At 33.4% G+C, this 14,349-nt stretch overlaps 1 protein-coding gene across 1 annotated transcript in view; it reads left to right on the forward strand.

Moving 5' to 3' along the window:
- Window positions 1–1,279: 1,279 nt before the first annotated feature.
- LOC144447453 (uncharacterized) overlaps window positions 1,280–14,349 on the forward strand; it is a 64,681-nt gene continuing 51,611 nt past the window's right edge. Inside the window, exons 1-3 of the mRNA XM_078137483.1 lie at window positions 1,280–1,442; window positions 3,587–3,621; window positions 5,243–5,379. Of these exons, the coding sequence (XP_077993609.1) occupies window positions 5,344–5,379 (36 nt within the window). The 5' untranslated portion in view covers window positions 1,280–1,442; window positions 3,587–3,621; window positions 5,243–5,343. The remainder of the gene's footprint in view (window positions 1,443–3,586; window positions 3,622–5,242; window positions 5,380–14,349) is intronic.

Here is a 14,349-nt window from a genome sequence, read left to right on the forward strand (position 1 = left end):
CCTAACATGACAAAGAACTACGGCATGATTTGGCCTACTTATAATTCAGATTTGATGACGACCACTCTAAAGAAAAATATTGTATGTTGTACTAATGCTTGTCAAGAAGAGGAAACTGAAATGGTATGTGCACGTCACTAGACTAGGCCAACCGGTACCAGCCTTGCAAAAACCATCCTTCAAGGCACAGTACCAGGAGGAAGGTGTAGAGGTAGACAGAGAACAAGAGATGGGAGGACAACATCCGGGAGTGAGCGGGCCTGTCCTTCGCCAGATCGCAGGGGGGCCGCAGCAGATCGTGACAAGTGGCGAGACAGGGTCAGGGTATCATCACGTCGTCCGGGCACGTAGTGCCTCAACAACTCCACCCAGGGGTTATGAGACAGTAGTAGTAGTAGTAGTAGTAGTAGTAGTAGTAGTAGTAGTAGTAGTAGTAGTAGTAGTAATAGTAGTAGTAGCAGTAGCAGTAGCAGTAGTAGCAGTATCAGTAGTAGTAGTAGTAGTAGTAGTAGTAGTAGTAGTAGTAGTAGTAGTAGTAGTAGTAGTAGTAGTAGTAGTAGTAGTAGCAGTAGCAGTAGCAGCAGCAGCAGCAGCAGCAGCCGCCAAATTGCCAAATGTAAAGGTAAATACAGGAAAACCAGCCTATCTAACATCAGACTACCGGGCTTTTCTACTGTCATTGTGGGAGCACCAGAGCGTAAATTAAGGTCGCCCGGGTCAGACGAAGCATGCACAATGGATGCATAGTGTCATCTCGGATCGTTATGGCAACCGTGACGTCCAATCCCCGAACAGCTGACTCATATTTCTTTGTCTGTACTTAATTTATTATGGAAACAGTTTCTTGAATAGTACGATCTTTTAAATTAAAAGTATCATAAATTATCAAACTGCTGGCTATGGATGGATCTTGATTGATATTTGATCGAAGACTCAGAGGCTAGGTATTCCACTTGAAACTTTATATATATATAAGGCTTATAGTTGAACACTGGCATTGAAAAGGTTTACTGCTGTACGTACGTGTGAAATCAAAAGCGGGGATCTTTATATTTAAAATCATAATGCTGGGGGTAAATTTTATGTAAGGAAGATCAATTCGCACGATATATCACACTTGTATCCCCTCTTCAAAAATATTATTGGTTTCCGGAGTTCGACCGTGTGTAATTCAACTTTAAGTTCATTGAAAATGGACAAGACTCGGAGAAGTGCAATGTTTTCAAAGAGGGCGCTAACACTTTCACGACCTTTTAACCACATCCATGCATGATATTCTACACATTCTAATCAGACAGACACTCGTCGTGAATGCTGGGTCTGTTTTCCGAGAGAATATTCAGCCGATTAGCCGAAGCGGATGTGTAATTAAAATTGAACACGGCTATTGCTTATTAGGACGTCGTTCAACAGTCACACAAGACACCAGAGTGAGATTGTAGGTAGGTCCGCCTGTAGAATACTGTTAGTATTTGGTCACTGTTTTTATTGGGCGGTGACTACTCGTCTATTGACCGTACAGTGCCGATGTTCATGTAGTCTGTTAGTGTCACTGTCCTGCGTTTGGGTCAAATCGTCGCCTCAGGGCGACATTTCAATGTCACTGCATGTATTCTTTATTTTCCAACCACGATTCTCCCGGGTAAATCCTTGCAGGAAATATGCGATCTGAAAACTCCGACACGTCTTCGTTTATAAATCACGCCCGTATATATTTTAAGAGCCGTCGACAGCATAGCGCTAACGAATGATTTTCTTTAATAGAACTGAATGGAGAAGCTGAAGTGACAAATTATTTTACTTTCTTATCTTTGGGTACATTTAAACTCAGGAAAGGCCCCGTATTCCTACAGAACTATACATTCAGACGGACTATGGCAGCAAAATTCGTAACTTGCACGTTGAAAAAAAGCGTAATTGTGCGAAACAGATATACATGTGTGAACCCAGGACGTAGATGTAAACAAAATTGTAGATATATAGTCCTGTTGATTCATTTTGTAAGATCACGGTACGCGTCCCGGTATCTGTCAGACTTGTGTACTAGGATCACTGTAGATGTAGAACTGAGTGTTACAGTACGAGTGCACTTGATTCCAAACTTCATTAATCAATTTTTCAGGAGTCAAATTTATGTCATTCCATGTGTACGTTTTGAAAACAAGATTATATTGGGCGGGGCGTTGTATTGGATTGTAGCACACATTTTCGCGCCAAGTATTGCCATGGCATAACGAACACATGCCCGGTGATGTATAAACAATGTTTTGATTTTGAGGCGGGTTTCGTTACTGGCTTTCATACGTAAGAGACAAAACACGCAATTGCAAAGAAATGACGATTTCTCCGTACAGTAATAACCCCAGACAGTAACCAGCATTCACCTTGAAAGATATACCTCATGGTAGTCTGACCATTCAGAAGTTATTCTAAGAATGTGATCTCCCTCATAATTCAAGTTCACATGTAATACTAAACTGCTGGAGACTAATGTCTCTGCTCAATGTGATTAAAATGGTTTGTTTACGTTGGCTAACACTTCGACCTCCACAGAGATCTGTCATAAAAAATTATGTTTACATGTAATATACAGTGTATTTTGTTTTGGGATGGTAACCAAGGCAAAATGCGTTACAAAAAATATGTATAAAGTAGTTCTACCTGTACTGAGATCTGTCATATATGTTATATTTTGTTTTGGGATGGTGACCAAGGCAAAATGCATTACATATGTAAAATAAGTGTCTGTGGTTCTTTACGTTTTCGACAAATGGGGTGATTATTAGTACAATAGATAAGTGTTTGACATGCATTCTTAGCAACTGTATCCATTGAAATGTAGTGAGTATTCTGCCCAACATTAATCATTATCACAGAGTTTACCGTATATTTGTAGACTTATTTTCTTATTGGTTACTTATAGGTCAGTAGCAGTGTCAATGAACTTGGGTGGATCTCATTGTATCCTTGGTAACAAGGATTGATGGTGTGTTTTTCGTTTGTTATGAGGACACAGTGCTTGACAATGCTTGTCTGAACAGTTAACATTAGTCCTGCTTGCAGATGGTTCATGGGTCTAGATTACTGATGGGGAAGGAAGGAACGATTTACTCTGTATGCAAGCAGGACTAAATTTACATGTAAATCTTGTGATAAAAATGTCCAGAATGTCACCATTTTTGAGGATCAAAGTGGTAACAAATTGATTTTCAGATTTGGAACCCCCCCCCCCCCCCCCCATGATTTTTGGGATCATTCATTTAATAATTTCTTTAAGCAATTCTCTGCAAAGCTCTACAAATGTTTATTTTACACTGACTTAAATACTTAGTAGGGTTTTAGTCACATGATTGGAACAACTGATATGTAACCTTTGACCTCACTGGCAGACATAGTCCCTGACAATATAATCTCATTATCATTCAGCTTGGCAAGCTCTCTTCAGTGCCTTTTGTATATCATGATAAACAACTCCATTGTTCAGTTTACTTGAAGTATACTTAAAATGAGGAAATAGTGAATATTCATGATTACCAAGAAAAAAGTATATAATTATAAATTACTAACTTTCATTTTAATTTTGTAGATCTGGTTATTTGAGAAATAAAACTCTGAGTGAAGGTAAGTGTACATGTATTTTGTGGTGTCAAATTTCAATACAAAACAGTTTTATGTGATTTTTACCCAAACTAATCAACATTTCAAACAAATTACACTGTCCTATACTCATATGAATTCCCTAAGTATGAAACTTGTAAGTATGAAACAACTTGAAAATTAACACAACAAAAATTAACACCACTGCAAATAATTCTCTGAAGAAAGAAAATGAATGATACAGGTAGCTGTGGAAATACATGTATATGTAGAGTTAGTAACAGATGGTCTAGTTAGTATTGTCACCACCCTACAGAATTCTATGTTAACTACTATCATGTGATGAACCAGTATTTACATTTGCCTTACAGCAATATTTTCTTTTGTTTTGTGACTAAATGATTGTACTCAGATCAGCAGTTTTGTGATCTTTTCTATGATATTGGGTTCTATTTGTCACCGAGTAGGCTTCAACGTCACTGAAGAAGAGTAATTCTTTTGTTTGAAAACAGGAAATGTTATACTCTTTTTAACTTTACAGACAGCCATTTTATATACTTGCTTATACCAGTTATAGTCTTTAGAATTTAGAACTTGAATTTCTGTCCATGTCATAAAACCATCGGCCTAAGTACAGTACTGTTCAAAACTCCACCAAGAGATATTTTTCTGTGCACTAGTGGACAAACATGCCTTATGATTTTAGTCAATTTTGGTCAATTTTGTTGTAAAACCACTGGCTTTGTTCAAGATGGCACACTATCACAAGATGTTGTTTTTTTATGATTGCATTAGTGGAAAAATATACCCTGGATTCCAGACTTATTTTTTGCCAATTTTAGGATATGACAAGTTTGACATTTTTTCCAGGCTGAAGTGAACTGATTTTACAAATAGTGTTAACGTAATCTAAGTTTCAATATCATCAAACAAATTGCTATCGGGCTTCAAAAAACTAGATAAATAAATTTCATGTGAATATAACAGATTCCAGATTGTTTGTCAATTAAGGGATTTTCACCCTATTTCAAACAATTTGAAATAACATTTTCTGTTTTCAAAAACTATATGTCTTTTCCAGTCTGTGAATCAATCTGTCACCCCTCCTTGTAAAAAGCTACGTCAACAATCATTATAAGACATATGATTTGTTAGCATCAATGAAAATATCAAATTATATTCTTAAGATATTGCCCAATTATAGAAAAATCATCATTTATGCAAATACATCATTAATATTCATTGTACATTTACCAAAACCTAGTCGCTTCTAGCTATTACCCAGAAGAACATGTGTACGAAATTTAATTTCAATACAAGCAGTCATCTTTGAGAAAACGATGACACAGACAGAGACACACACACAGATATGCACAGACAGTCGTCACCATACTATAACCTTCCCCTCAGAAGGTAAATTTTCAGGGGTGTGATTTTTAACAATAGTCTTGTCAGTTAAGAGAATGATATATTCCACAACCAAAGCAATATATCATTTCATGGTCAAGCTATGTCAGTACACACACATTTACTCATACCGGTATTTGCCGAGGGTCAAGTATTAAAACGAACAAGATAATTTATGGATGTACATCAAATAAATGATATGATTCAAAATATGTTGTGTTTATTTAATGAATACTAGGAACTGAGAACAGAAGACACAGTGTTGAATCAGTACCAGGTAGTTGGGTCAGTTGAACAGAGCGGTATTTTTGTGAGCGGTCTATTGCAACATACATAACTATGACGGACAAGCCACCACCTTATAACCCAGACCAGGTAAGTTCCTCGTGGACTTTAATTAGGCCGGTTATAGAATGTGGGTGTGAAAGACAGTAATCAGGCAGAGCTTTCAAAAAAGTTGTCTTGAACAAAAGAATGGTCTTATGTATGTAATACCCTATATCTAGATCCACTAATTAGATAATACAAGACTGTCGTTGGATTCAAACATTGGGATTACAGATCATTGTACCCAGAATGTGTATTAAAGGCCAGGGTTTCAATCCCAGGTTCACATATTAGTTACGGTTATTAGTGGAGCCATAAGTTACATAAAATTACTCTTTTCTTTTGGACTAACATTTTCTTTAGCTCCGCTTGTTTTTCACACCTAAATTTTTTAATCCTAAATTGAACTAAGTTTTTAAGTCAGAGGGGATTTTTATAATCACATGACATGCCTATAACAATAGATAATCCCCTATAATGCACATGTCTTGATCCTTTACATAAACCTTATCAATTGACCACAATTGTTATTTTAAAGGTCAGGGTTTCAATTCAAGGTTTTCTCGCATTAGTGTTTTTTTTATCTGTGAAGTTATAAGGACAAGATAGGATTATTCATTTGTACTGGGGTCATTGTAGCGGTATTCTATACCTCTGACAGACAAGGAGATTAACGTTCTCTCTTAAATTGTAATCCTCCTCCTAACTGGGTGTTTCAAGTGACGTATTTTGTACTGTAACACTTTTGGAAATATCTGATACATTGAAAATGAAAAATCCAAGAAGTAAAGTACTGTAAGGTGTCGGGGTTGTTTTGTGTTTTACTTTAGGAAACAGTGACATGTATGTATGTATGTATGTATGTATGTATGTATGTATGTATGGGTATGTATGTATGTATGTATGTATGTATGTATGTATGTATGTATGTATGTATGGGTATGTATGTATGTATGTATGTATGTATGTATGTATGGGTATGTATGGGTATGTATGTATGTATGTATGTATGTATGTATGTATGTATGTATGTATGGGTATGTATGGGTATGTATGTATGTATGTATGTATGTATGTATGTATGTATGTATGTGTGACTACTGACAGACACAACCAGATCCAGTGTTGTGTTCTGTAAATATACAAGGAAAGATAAAGTATAACATTTGGTAATTAGATTGTAATCCTTTGTTTTGGCATAGACCCTCCATGTGGGTGGAGAGTCTATGGTTTTGGAAACCCAATTATTTTTCCTCCCACAGGTGTAACATATTATAGCTCCAAAAATGTACTCAAATTGAAAGATAAAGTAACATTTAGTGTTTGGTTACTGTGTGTAAATTTGTGACAACAATTTTTATAATTACAAACATTTACTTGGTTTAGTGTTTTGTGCTTCAAAATGAAAGATAAGCAAATATTTCTAATTGATTTGTGTTGTGTGTTGCACCCTAGTTTTGTTACCACTAGGTCAATTAGCTGTTCTATGTATAATGTAAACTGTATTGTACTAAGCTTTTCAGACTTGAAGATGCTTTTAACAGACGCTTTGGAAATTCAAATAGTAATTTTTTTCCATAGTATTTTGGTACACTTGATAAAATTTTTGATTGAAAGCATACACTGTAGACCTTGTTTATAGATAAGTGTCAACATGTTAACTTTGAAATGATCATATTTTTTATAAATTTCTTACTAAAAATAGAATATTTTATTACATGTTATTAGAATGAAGGTTAGCAGGAAATAAAGAGGTCAAATGAGTAATAAAATTACATGGTTTAAACCATCAAACTGTTCTCCTTTTTTTGAGTTGTCAAGAAATATGGGTTACATAAGGAGCCTTTTAATTGCAACCATAAGCTGGTGATAAAAGTATAATTACTCTGATATTTCTCTGGCAATTGCCAGTCTTGGTTTACTAAGGTAGACACAAATTAAAACTGTTGTTGCAACATGTTGATATAAGCTATTGAGTGGATGTTAATTGGTTTAATTGTATTCACAGTAGAGTGACATTTCTAATGACTTCCATGAGCTTCAATGAAGCTGCATTATTGGAGACTTCAATTGTTTACAATATCTTGATCACAGGGTGATTTAAGACTCACAAAACAGAGGCACTGCTATCACCCACTTACGTAATGTAACACATTAAACAACGATAATGTTAGTTTGTCTCTTTTAGTAAACCAATACCTTCAAAGTAGTAATGTCATACTTCATTGTACATAATATTGAAACATAACTCAGCTTAACATTTCGCTGATTCACCTAAAACAAACAAAATGGAAGTGCCCATTAGTGGATCAGTAGATGTTTACACTCACTGCATAATGTGTTAATTGGGCAATCAGCCTGTTAGTTTATTCTAGGATTAGCAATCTACTAATAAATCCAAAGTTGCTAAACTCTGATATGAGAGTGATAAAGTAGGAAGTAGGAAAAAACAGTGAGAGGAAACAATAGTTATGGTGGCAATAGTTAAAACTTGATAACCATGATAAAACCTTTATAAATTAAAAATCCAAAATAAATACCTAATCCTCATCGATATGGCCACTTTAAGAACAACTACAACAACATTGATATACAAATAAAATTAGTTATATAACTTGAATTTACATACAAATGAGATTATTATATGGCCAAACAACTTTTCTACACAGTGTATACATACATCGGAAGGTGGGTTGGTGTCAACTCTACTAATAGAAAATATCAAAATGAATTAGTTTTAGTATTCATTCATTTATTCTCAGAAATGAAACAAAAAATACATGTAATACAACAAGTAAAAAGCTATAATAAATGGATACTCTAGTGTAACTAAACTGTTGGATGTATATGTATGTATGTGTGTGTGTGTGTGTGTGTGTGTGTGTGTGTGTGTGTGTGTGTGTGTGTGTGTGTGTGTGTGGAGAGAACAGTGCTCGATGCAATATTAGTAGCAGAGGTAAATTCTAATTCAAGGATATTTATTTTAAATGGCTGAGCCTCTAAAATCAGATCATCATCTTTGTAATTGTGTTGAGTTGTGTTAATGTACATCAAAAAGTGGTTGGTTGAGAGTCAGTATCAAATGTCTATGGTGATTCCTCCCAAAGTTTGTCAAGACGTTGCTCAAAAGACAGTATAATTGGCACTGAAACCAAAGACATGTAGTAGATATTGAATATTTACACTATTAGAGTATTTGTGTTCCATTTAGCCATAAGTATGTTCCTTAAAAAATATATACTTGTGCCCTTTAATTGCACCAAGATTAAACATTATTAGGTATTTAAGTTGTTAAATATATTCCCAAATCTTATCTCATCCTAATCAGCTATAATGCTACTGTTGTGTATATATAAACTCTCCTTTTATACTCTCCAAGGCATTTAGGTTGTGAGTGGTCTACTATAAGATGACCAGATTGTGATGGCTGACAATATTTCACTTGTATCTTGTATGAAAGTGTTTTTATGGTATATCAATGGTTTTCTCAATTGCAATATATCTCAATTGATCAGTCTTGGTATATTTATAAAGACATTAACAGTCGAGTGCTCTATCACTCAAGGACTTTAATTTGCACACTAGTGTAGTCACATATCTTACTACTTTTGCAATGAAATTGTATGTTTGCTCAATTAAATTATTCCAATAATGTTTAGTATTTATACATGCCATTTAAATTTTAACTAGGTTAGAAATTTTTATTTAATATACAGGAAGCAGAAAAATACTTGGCTTTGATCCAATTATACAGTATTTGCTTTCCTTGGCTAAAAGTAACTTAGATAGTGTTTAAAAATCATTTTAAAAAGGCAAGTATACCTCCCATTTATTTAGTTGAATCAAGCCATTGGCTACCGCACTTTATTCATTTCCTCTAGTAAAAGTTATACATGGATCATGATTGCAAAAAACCGTAGACTGAACATGAGAGTTGGTATTTGATAGGGTTTCTCACTAGAACAGAAATCCAGAATTTAGTATACAATAATCCATACATACTGTATGTGTGCTGTGACACCTAAAGGGAATGTGATTTATTGCAATATTAATAGTTTGGTATCCGTTTATTGCAGGCTGTACATGTATGTATAAATTTATAAATTTAAATCCAATTTGTATAATTTCGTCATTGCTGTCACGTCATTCCAGGCAATTGACCTGGCTGGCCATTTCATTTATCCTGCATGCCTCGGGCACTAATCTTAGTCTCAGTATTACCTGGAAATTAAATTATGATATGCAATATGCTTATGCCATCAACTAGCCTGCATGCCTTAATCTGGCATTATAACTTTAAGCCTAAGATTTCCAGGAAGTCAAATTATAACATGCAAATATTAGCATGCATGCCTTCAGGCATTAAATCTCAGATTTCCAAGAAGTTACGATATGTAATGCTTATCATACAGCTAGCCTGCATACCTTCATGCATCAAGTCTCACCATTTCTAGGAAGTCAAATTATGATATGCAATGCTTAATGCTTCTGTGCTAGCAATAACCTTTAGGCATTAAGTCTCATTAAGTTTCTAGGAAGTCAAAGTGCAATATTACATTGAGAATGATGGACACACTATTACTTCAACAAACTCTATGGCTCGTAGTGACAAGGACCCCTTAGGTCACTCATCTTTTCCTTGGTTGAACAAAGAAATAATGTGGGAGTAATGTCTAATTATTCAAATTCATTATTGTGTTGTGGGTAATGCTTTATGAAATGTGTATTGTTTAACTTGATAGGTATTGGCTGGCTAATGTATTAGCATATACATGAAAGTTTTGAAAATTTTGATCATGATAGCTTTGTAAAGCATATGCAATGTATTTCCAAAATGCAATAACCGTTGGGGTATATATCTATAATTATTTTCAATCGTCAAAATATTTTGCCACCATAGATATATATAATAATCTATTTGACATTTTAGAGTAAATATGAATTATCATCATTTTTGATCAGAATTGCACTATAACTATTCAAAATCAGACTTTTTTATATTTTGAATATACAATCCACTTTTATATATTCACTATTTTTGTTTTGTGATAACTTACTTTTGAAAGTTTATTTGTTACTTTGAAATGTGAATGGAAATCTGAATGTTTAGATTGAAAAAAACTATGATTGGGTGTGTAGTACTAAGCAATTACATAGCCTATTTATATTTTCATAATTTTAACTTTTTCGTACCGGAAGCAATTTCCACAATAAAATAATGTTAAGACCTAGCTTTTCACTGCCAACCCTAAACTTTTTTTAATGTCTTTGAAAAAATTTTAATAAAATTGCAAAAATTGTGAAATAGTGGATGTGGAAACTGACATCAATTTAAAAAGACAATATAAAACTGTTCTTCCAATCTGTAATGGCTGTACATCTGATAGGAAGAAATAAACAACACAGAGACCATTTGGAAAACAATGGAAAACATGAACTAAACACTCACACATGAAAAAAAAATAAAAATAAAAATAAAATAAAAAATCTACCTACCCCACCTATTCTAAAATTGAGCGTAACTGGAACCTCACAATATTTTTTATTAGGCCTAATTAGAGTTGCAGGTTATATTAAAAGATTGACAAATAGATGATACAATTTCCTTCTAGAGGAGAAATAATCATATTTTTATTGCAATATTTTTATTAGGCATAATTAGAGTTGCAAGTTATATTAAAAAGTTGACAAATGGATGATACACTTTCCTTCCGGAAGAGAAATAATAATTATATGATAACAAATATATTATATTATCTCACTTATTATACAACTACATGCCCTTGTGAATTGACTCTTTTTGTAGGAAGGAAGTGCTTGTTTGTCTGACTGTTTCAGTTTCTGTGAATTATTAAGGCGTTTATTAATTCCAATATTACAGATTAAAAATGTATGAAATACACCTACATTTACTTATTAACAGCTTTAGGCTAATTTCCAATATTAACATTTATCTCACGCACGAGTCAGTTTTGGAATATTATTAAGAGTTTTTCAATCATTTTGAAGTTGGTAGAGTATGTTATTATTCTAGAGTTTTACCACTTTGGTACGTCACAAAAATAGATATAATTTTAATTCAGTGTCGACATCATGACCTTCTGCTCCACATGCTTATACATATTATAGGCTTCATGTATGAAAATGTCAGCCCCTTGTTCTATTTTGACCCTCTAGCCTGAGGTTAAATTTAAATGTCATTACCCTCAAGTCCTCAGAATTGTGTTTCCATGACAATTGAACACTTTACTCTTTAATGTGATATTTCTAGGTCCCACTAACCATATAAATGTTACCCAATTTCTCCCATTGCCAAAATTCTGCATTTGCTGTAAGCTAATGCAGAATGGACATTTCAGGATATTGAAACTTGCAAATATTAAAATTTATTGATATCTTAATGAATTTTGAATTCTTTTTTGTGTCTATAAATTATTCATTCGAAATTCATTTCTCACCAGGCAGAATTTTTTAATAAAACATAATTGATATGGGGTATTTTGACCTTTAAATGAATAAATATTTAATCATAAAATTTAATCTAATATTGGATCACTGTGTAACAAAGTCAATATAAAATAAACAGGTGTGTGGGCATTGGTCTATATTTTATTGTATGTATGGGATGAATATTTCACATATTAATGATATTTTTTTCATCTTTTTATTATATGTTTATCCTAGGGAATTTTGAAGATTGCATATTCATAAATATTCATAAAAAAACTATTTTACATTGTAAGTCAGGGTAATGATGAAAGAGTATATTTTAAATAAAAGTTTTATTTATTCAATAGTACCCTACTAAACATACATAATTTGTATAATGCAAAAGAAATTTAAGGTTGCAAATTGACATTTTGACGTCAAGCGTTTTTATTCTTTAGGGGTTCAGGCTTATTTGATAAGACGGGGAGCCACTCCCCCCTCCCCCAAGCCTCATACTTGAATTGCTTCTTGCTTATACTTGTGTCAGCACTGATTAGATTGGTTAGAAGTATAGCTAAGTTTATTTTGCTAGGTTGTTGCTTCCTGTAATTTTGAATTCAATATCTGTTTGTATAGTCCTCAGAAGACAATGATATTGATAAAATGAAGTTTCTGTTTACACCAATGCCCCTTTTCCTTATCTTCATTGATGATAGAAAGGAAATAATTCCATGCATAGCCTGTTGACAGATGGTGGAGTTCTGTTATGTTTGTTTTAGTAATGACCATATGTTATAACAGTGGCAAAGGAAATTGTTTAACAACATGACATGAATTTCATATTAAGAACAGATACACTACTCAGGACTCTAGCATATAGAAAATTCTTGAAATTTTTGTTGCGATTTCACATAATGTTTATTACTACAGGGGTAAATTTCAGATAATTTATTGTTACAGTGAGAAATGTACAAATTTTGGCAGACTCTAATTGAAGAAGCAGCCAGTTTTCGAGGGCTTTGATGCTACCAGTAGATTCTTTGCATTAATTGCCAGATTATTTACATAATCACGCAATGGCTAAACTCACATTTTCAAATTAGTTTTTGCATGGTCAAATAGTGAAATGATAATTGTTTGTCTCTGAAAGAATGAAAGATATTTAATCATCTTTGTTTGTACACCGGTTGGTATTACAATAATGAGGAACAGAGGAATTCGGGAATTGTCATATGTTATCGTGCAAATCTGTATTTTACTATAAGTGATTCAATCGTAAGTTCACAGTTTATTGAACTTTCAAGAAAGAGTTAGATTGAGCACAGGGGCATGTAATATTTCATAGATTGTTGTTTTCTTATTGCTTAGAATGCCGTTTTCTTAGGAAAATATCGTACGAATCTTGCTGCTACAAATGTATCAATCTCTATACTACTAAGAAATATTTACATGTAGGAATATATATTAATCAAAAGGTTGTTATATTTAGTCTGTAGACCTGGAAAACAACAATCTATGAAATATTACACGCCCCTGTGAGATTGAGTAGCTAATGTACACAATTGGAACACAGCAGAATGCAGATGATCTCTATACAGTATGTTTAAATGCAGTCTAGCTGTTGCTTCAACAAGTATTAATTTGTACGGAATCAAATTAAGTGATTTAATGCACATATTATGTAAATACTGGACTTCATTTCCTTCCTGTACTTTCAGTGCATTAGACGTTAATTTACATTTGAATAATCTGACATTAATGTAACTGCATTTGTCTATACAAATCAACGGCAGTGTGTGATTTTTTTTTTTTTACAATGACTGATTTTCATCTGGAACACAAAGAAAGCTATGTATGTAATATAAAGGCAAAAGATAATACTAAAGATCAATTAATATTGTGGTAATTAACTGACAAAATTTGACAAAATTTACTATAAGTGTGTCTGTGTTGGCTGTGTATTATAATTGAATAGTTTTCATCTGGAACACTAACCTGGAACACTATAGGAAGCATGATATTATACATAGGCAAATGTTGATATTAAAGATAAAATTTATCATAGATATACAGGCAAAATTTGACCAAATTCACTGCATGTTTTTAATGGCTATGTGACGTGGTTATAATGAATGATTGTTATCTGAAACACTAGGGAGCTTAGATGTACATGTACATACAGGTAATTGTAGTATAGCTCTGTCAAATTTATTGCAGGTACAGTATTTCATCTACACTAGTCAATCATACAGTGGTCAGGAATAAATTAAATATGACCGAATTCACTGCATGATACATCTGTAACGCCGTCTATCAGATAGTTCTACATGTCAGTTAATTTTCTTAATTGCATCTTAAAAAGTGGGAAACTCACTCATGTGATAAATAAAATCCCCATAAAACCAAGCTAATTTGTTTCCATGGCGACTTGTAGGAAACGTAGCAGTGTCATAACTGTGTATTTTATCACAGGTAATGAGAGTTTTGTGTACCTGTCAATTTATATGATGAAATTACAGAGCGAACCTTTGTATGCTCAGACTCTACATTTAACTCACTCTCCATAATGAGTTAAATGCATGAAAATGT

The sequence above is a fragment of the Glandiceps talaboti genome, chromosome 16, assembly GCF_964340395.1.
Source record: "Glandiceps talaboti chromosome 16, keGlaTala1.1, whole genome shotgun sequence".
Taxonomy (NCBI): Eukaryota; Metazoa; Hemichordata; class Enteropneusta; family Spengelidae; genus Glandiceps; species Glandiceps talaboti.